Genomic DNA, 13,805 nt, shown 5'->3' with positions numbered 1-13,805 from the left:
TGGTTATCTTTGCCCGATCGGCGATATCGGTTATTAAGAGCTTGCACATCTCGTGATATAGGTTGATGTACGTTATTTGTAAAATATTTTTACCGGTCGAGAATTTTTAACATGTTTAAAAATCCCATTCGGTAATTTTTCACCTATGAAACTTATCTTTCCCTAATAGCAGTTGATAGGTGGAAAACAGGTGATCAATAGATGATATCAGTGTTAAATACGTTGTCATCGGTTCACGTTAAAATTTGGCTGAAAAACTACCGATCAATCACCGATGATAAGTTATCTTAATGATAACTTTTGGTGGGTAACAGCAAATTTATTGATGGAAATATCTATGAATCGGGCATGTTCTGTATCCTTTCATAATAATAATAATAATAATAATAATAACAATAATAATAATAAAATAATAATAATAATAATAATGATGATGATGATGATGATGATGATGATGATAATAATAATAATAATAATAATCATAATAATAATAATAATAATAATAATAATAATAATAATAATAATAATAATAATAATAATAATAATAATAATAATAATAATAATAATAATAATAATAATAATAATAATAGTAATTATAGGCCGTTCTTTTGATTTACATGATGCATGAAATGAAATGGCTTGATAAGAAATAGACCTGTATGTTCGACTGATCAGAGCGTTAGATTAATAATCAAAACGTATATCGTGCAGAATGAATAAACGTAGGTTTGGTAAATTATGTAATAGAAAGAGCACCGAAACACGAGGTTATCTGATTTGTACGAGGGGGCGTAGCCCCCGAGTATTAATCAGATTACCGAGTGTTTTGGTGTTCTTTCTCTTTTGTATCATAGTCAAACATAAAAACACGTTCCCTGTTGTCACAATGTGAAACCCCGGCAAAAATGAACCAATGAACGAACATCTGAATATGATATTTCTGTCGCTTTCCCTTTCTCTGTCGTCACACTATGTAAACCCCAGCATAAATGAGCCAATCAATGGGCATGCTCTGGAGTGCGGGTAACTAATACCCGCACTCCAGTTAACGCACTGTGCATGTATATGTATACGATTTAACCCTGACACATTTTCAACAGAAAGGTCTCCAAACTATGATACAAAAGAAATTTAATTGTAAATCAAATTTTACATGTAACGATACTTTCCGAATCACCCAAACAATTGTTCAATGCCAGATTTTTTTAATGTTTGCCAGTCAAAAATATATAAGTTATAGTTAACAACATAGATCGTTTGTGTTAGGAAGTAAGGAATCGTTTTGGATCCATAAGTTAAATACTATGATTCTATATGGCCTTAATAATGAGGTAGTGTTTGATTAATAAATGTGTTTCATTTATATTGAAATGTTTTTCTATTATCTTCCTTTGTTCACACTGTCTAAAAGGCATATAATATCTGTTGTCACTATTAATTAATCCATTTTTATTATTATTCATGTACCTATGTCATAAATATTTGTTTCTTATGACTATCAGACATTCTGTTTTGACGTCGCTTCCTTATATTTTATAATACTTTGCACTGATGAAGACGCCTAGCCGAATCAACTGCAATTAATAATTACTGCATGTTCTTGTTTATGCGGCTGTTAAAGTTTCTTCAGCAGTTAATATTATACACGTGTATTTGTACAATTTTAAACACATGTATATTTTAACTTGGAATAAATTGGTCAATAATTTGAGAAAAAATACAGATTTAGAAATCTTTATTTTAAGATATCAAACATTGCCAAGGTTTCAAAACCCATCCTATTGCTTTCGACGTGAGCTGTTTTCTCCTGCACCACAATATTATGTTAATCAATGTTAATGAAAAACAATATGATAATATAAATAGTATGTAAGAATAAACAATAAAATTCCACACATAAATTTGGTCCTGTGGTTAACTTTTTTGGCGTTGTATATGCAATCCCTTACACTAGTATACTCTCAATTTAGCAATAAACATAAATCAGTTTGATAAAATATAACAATTTAATATTAAAATGAATCCGGCTTTGAATTTGCTGCGATTTAGTGTTTTCGTCCCGTCGTGGTTTCGACGTTCACGTTTAAAATGTCTTCATTCATAGACCCTAACGGAACACCGTAGAAGGCTGAGGTCCGTTCAATGTTTGAATCTGACTGGGAGGTCACTTAAAATGCTATGAGTGTCCTATTATTTATATCATACCTCACTTTCGTGTTCTCGCCTTTTTGTCTTCGACTTTTCTTGATTTCGTGGTTCTGTTCTTTCACATGTTCGTCTTTTTTCAATTTGTTCCAATCAAACAGTTTTCACAACAAATTACTGTTATAAAGTTCTTTGGAAAGAATGTGTGTTGTCATAGATGTCTGTCTTTGCTTCTCAAAAACATTACACAATAATTTGTATTCAAGAAAATGCATTCAGAATATTACGAACAAATATGCTTCAATAAAACGGAAAAAGATAACAACAAAACAGAGACAAGCTTTGCTGATGAAATGATGTTTCGTGGCAAAATACATAGCATTACAGGAGTTCTTTTTTGGGTAAAGGCTTAACGTTGTGAAGGGTACAGAGGTTATATGTTTAGGAAGTTGCACATTGTACTGTTACGTGTACATATACAATTATCAACCAAATGTAATATTGATTAAAAATGCAATTATAGTATTTTATCAGGAATGTTGTAAATTGTCAAGTAGGAGTCACAGACACTTAACAAATGGAACCCAGCTCTTCCGTCATCAAATGTGCCGCGCTTTGAATATGGGACCCAACATATTACCGAATGCCTCTCCGACTACAGCCATAATGGTTCTCACTTTCAAAGCGAGGTGCATTTGAATACGGCAAATCGTGTAGCCACTTATGAGTTCGTTGAAATATTTTGTAAATGGAGTAAAACGGCGATAATCTTGATGTTTATTTCGCCTGTTGGCTTGCGTTATGAATATTGATATTGAAGTTTAAAATTGACCGTCATCGTGGATAATTGTATCTTCTGTGTCCATGGACAGAAGGAGTATGTGATAATATTAGAATTGGAATAAAATACATGTAGATTTTGAGGGTAGGTGTGCGGATTATATTTTCCGGCGAACATTTTTATCTTCTTTATTGATTATTATTATTATTATTATTATTATGATGATGATGATGATTATTATTATTATTATCATTATAATAGACGCTGAAATCTGAAATCTGTTTTTTTTATTCAAAACAGCTTATATAAAAGTTTTATAAATGGTCAGAGTATATAGAGTATGAGCTGGAAATGGAAAAGGTTACCCCCTCTGGGTATTTTATGAGACCCATGTAGTTTTAGTTTTTAAAGATAAACATATAGGAAGACATTTGCAACTTGTTGTCTGACTGAAACGTTTACCATTAAGACACAAGCCAATGTGAATTATCTGCCCCTGCCACATTTTTTTAATAAACAGCCTAATTGAAATAACCATAATGTTTTTAACCAAATGTATTGTTATGTAGTTGGTTTTTGTTTAAGATCATAGACAAGGTCTCTAAAATGATTGACTTCATAATAAATTGATGTTATTACTTTTCAAAATGGCCGCCATTTTCCTCTTATTTTATAAACATTTTTATATAAACTTTGTGGTTTTGTTTTTAAAAAAAGCAAAACATCACTTAATCATAAAAAGTTGTTTGTATAGATATTATAGGAGTAAAATAGACTTTTGTTGTTCAATTTGGGTTAATGATAATGCTATTAAAGAATATAAATTACCCCCCCCCCCTTCCAATGTTTTGCAATACACTTTTTAGTCACATATTAATAATTACTCGAAATGTACTTTGCAAATTACATCAATATAAATTTCCATCTCAATTTCCTCTAGATCACCTTCTTGAACATTTTAATCATCTTCTAACACTTCACTAGAATTTTTATAAGCTATGATTTCAATTAATCCTGGTGGTAGTATATTTTCCTCTCTCCAGGTACAATGTATATGTGAGACCTCCGGTTGTACCAGTATTCCGACCATATCTATCAGGACTTGGAATTGACAACAGGCATTTCACCACACAAATACTTGGTAATTTGATCTAAAAATATGCATCTTTAATGCGGAAAGATATGGTGGTATTGAACGCAAGTCAATAACATAGGTAATTGTAAGTATGTCTGCATTTGGTCTAAAGTTTTGTCTGAAAATGTCAACGCACAACTAATTTATGTCACTTTATTTGTCTTTCTTTTATAAAATGCAGACAGACTTTTCTAGAATTTTGAAATCTTCTTCTTGAATATCAACATTCTTGCCCATTCTCTTGAAGACTGGTTTTAAGTATATATTCAGGATATATATAAAACAAAATGTTTATGGCTTTAATTTTCCCCCTCATGAAAAAGGGCTCGTGGTATCACATCCGGTGAAACTATATAGCCCAATCAATGCTTTGCAAAGATCTTCTCCTTAATATGTCTATCAATGATTTTATTTACTTTCATCAGTCTTCTATTATTATTATTATTAGCTACACCAGTGTCAAATAGTATTAATCTGTTGATAGACTGTGCTTACGTTAGAAGTAATATCATAACATAAGTATCAGGATATCGTACAATTATTGCTTTCTCATCATTTTCAGCCGCATGTAACATATGTAGCATAATTCTGGTATCGGCTTCCTCCTGAGACATATGTAGATCTGGAATCGGTATTACTTCTACTTTTCAATCTTTACTTTGGAGGCATACATATGTCTCTTCACAAGCACAAGATTCTCTTTCCGTCCAAGTTCATGAGATCATGCATTAGTTTTGCCTTGGCAGTCTTTGTTGGTAAGTTATTTGCTTAAGCTAGAGACCAAGGCACTGGTCCAAGTGGGTACAGAAGGGTATTTTCAAGGATAATGTCATTTTCTTCTGATAACATGATAAGCTGACCAAAGACATTGCCAGCGGCCTTAACTTCCACAAGATTGTTTCTGAGTTAGTGTCACTTTCTTAACTTTCTTTGTATCGGCAAAGGTTTTTCAGTTTTGCTTCTTCAGTGAGGCATAATAACTAACAGTTTTATCAACCAGACGTTCTTGGGCGAGCTTTTTGTGTGCTTCAAGTCCATTTCGGTAGGCATCAAACAGACTCTTTTCGATCTCCTCTGGTACAGGAGCCCCTAAACTTAAATAAATAAACATATCCCAATTATCTGTTGCAAATGGATTCATAAAGTTAGTTGTTGATTCTTTGAGTTTCGTGACATTTTTTTCAAATGCAGCTATATTTTCTGGTTGTGTATCAATGTGTGTAGAAGAATCCGCTGATATGCCTGCCATGCGGAATGTAGCCTCAACATAGCTGGCTCTCGAGTGTTGTGTTTGACTCCATCTGTAGTAGGCAGCAAAGTTACTGCTGCCAATCCTATTATGCCTCAACGAGACTTTGTACATCTGTTTATTATTTGCTCAATAGTTATATTAACATCATAACAGAGCCAGGCACATTGGATCTGCTTACACTGAAACCGTTATTTTGAAGAAGCTTTCTTGATCCGGTTTGTTGAATCAATTTATCAACATAAGAACATATACAAATAGATATTTTGCATAATTTTGATAATCATATGCATATTTTATAATGTTGACACATATAGGTCAAGATCATTTTCATTCGTTGCTCTCATTAAACGAAGAAGCAGCCAAATCTTAACAATAAATCCCGTCAAATCTGTGCTGTCTTCCCTAAGTGACCTTTTCCGACGTCTTCCTTGAACTCTTGATACCTCTTGTAAAGTACAATGACAGAATCATTAGCTAACACATCTTCAAGGTGTTCACGTTTTTGATTCTCAGCTAGCACATTTAAAGCTTGGTTGATATCTTCCAATGCACTAGAGTTGTGGATTTGGATAACTAGTGCTACAAAATATTCAAAAGCAATCTTTCGAGAGCTTCAACTGTAAACACATTAACACATTCACTCTTCTCTATCAGGATTTCTGAGAAACCACTTCCACGAAGCCGTTTGCCAATCGCCATTAGGTATGAACCTAGCAAACAAAAAGCCCCTAAATGTATGATAGTATCACTGTACTTAGTCGGATTTTCCATACTGTAGAATATGGTTTTTAGCAGCGGCCAAATCAAAGGTCACAAATGTGTATTGTTGGTTTATAGCTCTTGAAACACTTGAAATTTCTAGAATTTTCTTAACAGTTGCATTTTTGTACTATGGGCAATTAAAGTACATTGGTAGACATGTACTCTTCTGTAGAGGATGTTTGATCATGCAACTCAGAGGTTAGAGAGATCCAGCCAGCCCAACATGGAACAATCTGCTTGTCATGTACACATGAACCAGAGAAAGTAAGATGAAACAGCAAAAACCTGAAACATTTCCTTTGTCGAAACTTATAAGTATTGATAAATTGATTATTTCCCAGTAATTAAGCATTCAGCTAATTCTTCAGGATTGTATTTAACAGTGCAATTGCCTTAGCAGCCTGTATATTTGATATATTAGTGGATGTTTGTTCTCTTTTAGTGTCATCATCATCATCATCATCATCTTACGGCTGTTCTCTTTCTTGAAAAGCAATTTTGTGTGAAGTATGGGTTGTTATTTAGATGGATTACATGGAAATGGTCCCAGCACAAATTTGTTATCAAATTGCTTTTACAGAAATTGCATCAGGGAGAACAATGCCCCGATCAAGAGTACTGTTACACAGTTTCCAACTCCAAAATCTGAGAGGAGTATAACTGACAATGTCCGAAATGATTCATCAGTGTCTTATGCTGTCATGCTGTGTTGCATTTCAATAAAGATTTATTCAACAAAATCACTCCAAAACAATTGATTTTAAGGGAAAAGCATACTATTACTAAAGCATACTGTTATCTGCTTTTTTTCTAATGGCGTAATGAAAATAGGGGAAGTAACTTTATAATGTTTTTGAAAGGGCAGTAACAATGATAATGAAATGTAATTATTATTCTAATAAAAATAAAAAACTACCAACAAAAGGCTTAAATCATTTTAAATAAAATAAGAGTAAGAACAGTTTCCTTTGGTGGAACACAACGAGCAGCCTTTGTCAAGTAGTCATCATGGTCATTGTGGTGCGGGTAAACTCTGCAATTCATTATAGTCATATGGATATACAGAAACAGAACAGAACGGAGAAGTCAACTACCAACTTTTCAAATTGTTTTTCATATAAGTGAGAGTATATTAAGTTTCTAGAGAGGACAAAAAGTCAATATTCGCATGAAATTCAATTAAAAGTATCTTATCGAACTTTAAAGGCAGCTCAAATCGACCCCAAATATTCATGGTTCATATCTCTATAAAATGGAAATAATATTCAAGAGCACAACATTTAAAATTCTACCTAGAATAGAGTTTGTTTCACTAAGCATATCATATATAATTAATAATTACATCAAACTATGTATAAATGGGTTTAAACACATTAAATATTGTTATGAATTGTTTATCTGTTCAATAATTGGCGGCCATTTTAAAATGGCGGACACCATTAATTATGTTATTTTTTTTGTTAAAACTTAAAACTTTTTGTATAAAACATAAAACATATATTTACAACTCAAAATAATGTTAAGATCACAAATTTACTCTGTCATAGAGAAGATATCTGAAGAAATCTTATAAAACTTATAAAAATATGATTCAAGGGGAGATAATCAACTTGTTCCATTAGATTCATGGTAAACGTTTCAGCTTAACAACAAGTGCCAATCGATAGCACATACCCTAAGCTTCAATACTATATAGGTGTACAAAAATCCCCAGGGGCGGGGGTAAGGGGGGGGGGTATGCTAGCCCAGCGTCTATAGAGTGCACATTACTATATATTCATACTCGTAACTATAGACAATCATCTTCATAAACATTCATAGACATGCAGAAGCCTTTTAAATGTTGATAGGATCTATAAAATTTGTCTTTCAACTAGGTTTATCGAGAAGGATTTACACTACTGATAAAACGTGTTTACATTATGTCAGTAAATCATAAAACATATATCAGGTCTAGTACTTCCTCATTCACGCAGTAAAAAGTTATCCTACTTATGATATATTCGCTTCATTCTTGCGTTAGAAATGTTTGAATTATACAGTAATAAACGTACAAAAATGTTGATATCTGCTTTAATTATAATGGAAATTATCATTTCTGGTAAGTCATTTGAACTGCTGTATAAAATAAACGTTCATCTATTTGTTAAAATATGCATTATATGTTTGAACAATGTCAACTTTACGCTTTATATTAATTTTTGTGTTACAAGTTGATAAGTTTACGTATCATTTTGGAAATGTAGATAGATTCAATTGTTTGTGGTATCGACAGACGCACTCTATTTATTACGTTTTAATTCACCTGTGTGTTGATAAGTTATCTGTGATGGTTTTTACACCAGTTAAGTGTAGTATTTCTTTTGAAAAGAACAGAAAGAAAAAAATGTGCTCATTGCTTTGATATCTATTTTCAATGTTGTCTATATTTACATTTAGTTGAACGTTAATTTTAAAAGCTGAACATACTATTATATCCTGTTACATCAATAAACATATTGCTGGCTTACGGTTAAACAAAGACTATATATATTCTGATAAGCATACATAGTGATTCACCTTTCCTTCACATTGTCAATTCCGAGAAGAAAAACAAAAGTTTATTCGGCTAATTATGATAACTTAAATACCCGTGTTGTGATGAGATTATCATTTTAACTTGTTTATGAAGAGCTCATACTTTAAACATGTGAACTAAAAATTAGCTTAGGGGATCGGGTACATATTGCAGATTACAAAGTAAAATGTAAGCATTAATATGGCCCGCGAAATTTTTGAGATAAATACAATACAATACAATACAAATAACTTTATTGCGAATAAAACATTATAACAATGTTTATAGCAAAACAAAACATATATATACATTCATGAAAATGAGATCGAACATGGATTATAAATACAATATGGACGGGTTGTTCTAAGAACACAGACTCGGAAAAAGTTATTTCATTAATTCATTTTGAGAAAATTTATAGGTTATGTAAAAAACCTTAGCTTTTACAAAAGAGCTATAAGTCACAGGGAAAACAAATGCTGAATAAAAAACAACAATCATGTTAATTTTGCCGATTCTCGGCTTTTCTCTCATCCTAGGTTTCACCGAAATCCATCAGTAGTTAGTCGAGACCAAAGTTATTACAAGAAATTATTATATAATATAATATGGTTTTCAGCACAGGTAATGATAACTGCTAACCCAAATCATCATTGGGACTGAACCTGCCAATACCAGGGCTGGGAATCAAAACTGCGTCGTCTCCTACAAAATGTAAACAAACGCCGCCTTCTTGGAACGAAAAATGTATGTTTTTGTTTATAACTTGTTTTGTTGGAAATAATTGAAAACCAGATATATGTATTAACACGCTACACTATTTTCCGCTTCGTTCGGTATATGTTGCTTGCACAACTATTTTGTAAAACAAAAGTTATACCGAACTTGCAACTCGAAGCGGGGCCGAATTCTTATGAAAATGTGTGGATACGACGCAGTTCATATTGCTTTACCTATCGTTTTTTCCTTCAAATCAATTATATATTTGTTTCAGAGTTCAACATAAACTTCGAAATATAATTTTGCATCATTTACTAAAACTTCATTAAAAAGAGATGTTTATTTTCTTAGAAAGTAATGATTTTTACGAAATGATACGACGCAGTTGAAAATAAAATATGATACGACGCAGTTGTATTTTTGGCAGTCTTTCCACAGGGATAATTTTGGCAATAAATTTCTATTTTATGGAATAATCACTTGCGCTAGATAAAAAAAAACAGATCTTTTGCGGTGTATAGCAATGTTCTGTTGCTTTTGATTATTTAGAATGCATTGTGTTATGTCCAATATAACATTTAATATGAAAGTTTACATTGTGGAAGCTACTTTTCAGTTAAACATGAACATGTTACCTAATTAATCATAATATCTAAAATAATTTCTTATATTTTCCTGTATGTTCAATATTATCCCTAATTTTGTCGCAAAAAATGTAGAAATCTATTAACTTGAATTCATTTTGGCTAGCTACGCTCTAAGTTAACTGTGGTTCTGCATGTTCTGGGAAATGACTGCTTTTTGTGGTTTGTTTTCAAACTTTCACTCTACACATTAGCTTTACTAGGGGCGAGAACCTCAGGTGCGCCTTTGTGCATTATTTCAGGCAAAATGTTGCACCTGCAGAGAACCATCGACATTTTGAAACTAGCTTGACGAAAGAATAAAAAGGCCCTGATGGTTTTCGAATTCATAGCAGTTCAGTTCAAGTCATTTGAATTCAGTAAACATAAACAGCTCGGCCTCGGTCGGACACACCTGTCTGTTTTGTTTTTTTCAACAAAAATTGTTAACGTCAGCTGTACAAATAAGCAGTTTTTTTAATTAATTTCTGGCGTGAAGTTTTAAGATTATAATTATTTGAATTAATCATAAAGAGAATAACATTTAAATTTCTTATGTCGGCATGACTAGCAGAGAAATTTTCAATGTAAACTTTTGTTTAAGTTTTCAGGCAATTCATTATCAAATAAAAATCACACTTTAGTATGAAGGTATGTTAAGATGCCATGTCTCAAGTCTGTTAAAAATTCGATGCGATAATCTGACCTAAATTTTCTGTTCCATATTGTGAAAACTTCTTCGATCAATACTGTTGAAAGATAATGTCTGCCTATATCTGTATCAAATCTATCGGTGCACAGCGTAAAATTCCTTTGCAAAACGGACACCTTCTTTACAAAATAATTTGTAGTTGTATCATAAGTAACTCGATTTTGAAAATTTAAAGTTTTTTAATGGTGAAGAATGATACTTAAGTGCAAATTTAGAAAATACATTCCGTAGACCTTTCCTCATCGGCGATAAAGAAATGCAATACGGAAAAATCAGCGGTAAAGTTCCGCGGCGCTGAACACGGAACGCATAACTTTCTTTTCAAAAATATATTTTAGCTTAACCATTTATAATTTAATTTTCAGTTCTGTTCTCACCGATTATTAAGAAAATGAATACAATAAAATCGGCACGGAAATTATTGCTAATTAGCATACCTAACACATAAACCAATATGCAGCCTGCAATGAAAATACAACTGCGTCGTATCATATTTTATTTTCAACTGCGTCGTATCATTTCGTAAAAATCATTATTTTCTTGGAAAATAAACATCTCTTTTTAATAAAAGTTTAGTAAATGATGCAAAATTATGTTTTGAAGTTAATGGGGAACTCTGAAAACGAGTATATAATTGATTTGAAGGAAAACACGATAGATAAAGCAATACGAACTGCGTCGTATCCACACAATTTCATAAGAATTCGGCCCCGCTTCGAGTTGCAAGTTCGCTTTAACTTTTGTTTTACAAAATAGTTGTGCAAGCAACATATACCGAACGAAGCGGAAAATAGTGTAGCGTGTTAATACATATATCTGGGTTTCAGTCATTTCCAACAAAACAAGTTATAAACAAAAACATACATTTTTCGTTCCAAGATGGCGGCGTTTGTTTACATTTTGTAGGATACGACGCAGTTTTGATTCCCAGCCCTGAATACAATAGTCACGCAAATTTACAAATCGTTAGGTATGGTGGCTGATTTGTGCCATTCGTGTTTTCGCCCCGCGCCCCCGCCATTTTAATTCGTTAACTCTCGACTTTTCGCTTGGCGGGGTCGCGGGACGAAAACACGCTAATTAGCGGTTGCGCGGGGCGAAGTTTTATTTTATTAAACTTCGCCCCGCGCTCCCGCCGTTTTATTTCTTAATTCTCGCTCCACGCAATCGCGGGGCGAACTTTTATTTATTAAACTTCGCCGCGCGCCCCCGCTAATTAGCGTGTTTTCGCTTCGCGACCCCGCCATTTTAACATGTTAATTCTCGACTTTTCGCTTGGCGGGGTCGCGGGACGAAAACACAAATGGCACAAATCAGCCACCATAGTTAGGCGTTTAACAAGCATAGCCTAGCCCGGATGACAAAGACCTGTAATATGAAAAAGTCTTACACGGAGTGTTTCCGGTGTAAAGTTAAATGTGACTCAACTCGCAGATAAACTGATTGAATTTGAACATTTCAATAATAAACGAAACATTAGTTTACAAATGTTTCAGGCAGTAAGACTTGTTTTACACCAAAAAATATTTAATCCATCTGAATATCTTCTTAAACATGTATTTAAATTATACAACAAATAAATTATAACACAAAAACAACAATATAATTTTTTGCAGGGAAAAAATGTTCGTAACCTGCTGTTATATGAATTGTGATGAAAACAGAACAGTTATATTTGAGTATAGTTTTCGATCTCAATTTTCTTCTATAATCTAAAAGGATTAAAATTTTCCCAATGTAAATTTAATTATATTCACATACATGTTTGTAGTTAAAAAGTGATAAAAGGGATACAAATCATATAAGTGTTGTCTAAAAATCAATATACAAAGTTGTCTTCCTTGCATGATTAAATCTTCTTCATAGTTTGTTTGGGATAGCTTGGTTACTGTGTCATATACAGGTATAATAAGATTTTAAATGACCGTTTCCTAAATACTTTTTCATCCCTGTCCAAAATAACTTATTAACTAATAATTAAATTAATATTTTTTTCTACGGCAGTCGAGACATTCTCAGCCCATGCACCATTATATAATGAAAGTTTATAAAATGCACTAATTGGGGAGCGATGGTTATGAAATATCTCTCTGTACTTAACAACTCCCAATTATAACGAAACTAGCTCTTAGTGCATTTTAAATCAAAGGTAAATTATTGAAAATGCCTTGTTAATCATACTACAAACCTTTATTTAAAAATCAATCTTTCAAATTTACATTGCAATTTTTTTCAAGGCCAGGACAGTTTGAATAATTTTGTTAATTGTCAGCTTTATTAAATGAATACTGCTTGACGAACAGCAAAACATACACCGATTGCTGAGGATGGACGTTTTTAAGCATGTACATGTATGTAAACATCTAAAATAGCCGTATTCTTAATAAAATATGTTTGATAACTTTGATTCTAAATTCCTATCTTTCAAAGTAATGATATGATTTTAACAAGTCTTAATTTGAATTTTATTATTTACAGCTGTTTATGGATATGTGATTTATCTCTTATGTATATAAATAATCTTACATTTTCAGTCAAATCATGGCCATGTGTATCACCAATCAGAAAAGTGTACAGTCGTGTAAACTCTGGTGCTGTTCTTCAGTTTTCTGCTGACCTGATCGATCTTAGTTCACCGAAACAGTTTGAGGTCAAGTTTCATGATGGTATTGGTATCAAGGCACGTATAATATACAATCCAGACAAGACTTTTACAACTGACGCGTTATCAGGTGTCAGTATAACAGGAGATACTGATGGGAAGGTAGTTGTTACACTGGCTAATGTTCAACAAAGCAATGCTGGAGTTTACACAATGGCCTCTGCAGGATTATCAACAAAATGTAATTGTCTGTACATTTTAGGTAGGTATAACAACTAAAGAATTTGTAATCTCGGTTATGTTAAACACTTTTAGATTTAAAAACACATTTACAACCATACATGTGTAGAATCGAATAAAAAAAGTAATCATGTTATATATTTTCCTTTTTTAACACTGGGCAAACTAGTTAACTGATAACGCTATGAAACATTATCAATGTAAACATCTACACACAGAATACATACATAGTGGCGTCAGTTTGAAATACCTAATTCAGTAAACAAGAACTTATAC

General features: G+C 32.5%; 1 protein-coding gene across 1 annotated transcript; it reads left to right on the top strand.

Annotated features, from left to right (window-relative positions):
• Positions 1-8,006: 8,006 nt before the first annotated feature.
• On the top strand, positions 8,007-13,551 carry LOC132725237 (uncharacterized; the record flags this gene model as incomplete). Its single annotated transcript, XM_060710332.1, has 2 exons — positions 8,007-8,176; positions 13,222-13,551. Coding segments are annotated over exons 1-2 (406 nt in total), but the record flags the coding sequence as incomplete, so codon positions are not given.
• Between the last annotated feature and the right edge of the window lie 254 nt (positions 13,552-13,805).

This window comes from Ruditapes philippinarum, unplaced genomic scaffold (assembly GCF_026571515.1).
Source record: "Ruditapes philippinarum isolate M1 unplaced genomic scaffold, ASM2657151v2 ctg11419_1_1_1_1, whole genome shotgun sequence".
Taxonomy (NCBI): Eukaryota; Metazoa; Mollusca; class Bivalvia; order Venerida; family Veneridae; genus Ruditapes; species Ruditapes philippinarum.
This window is presented reverse-complemented; position numbering and strand designations above follow the sequence as displayed.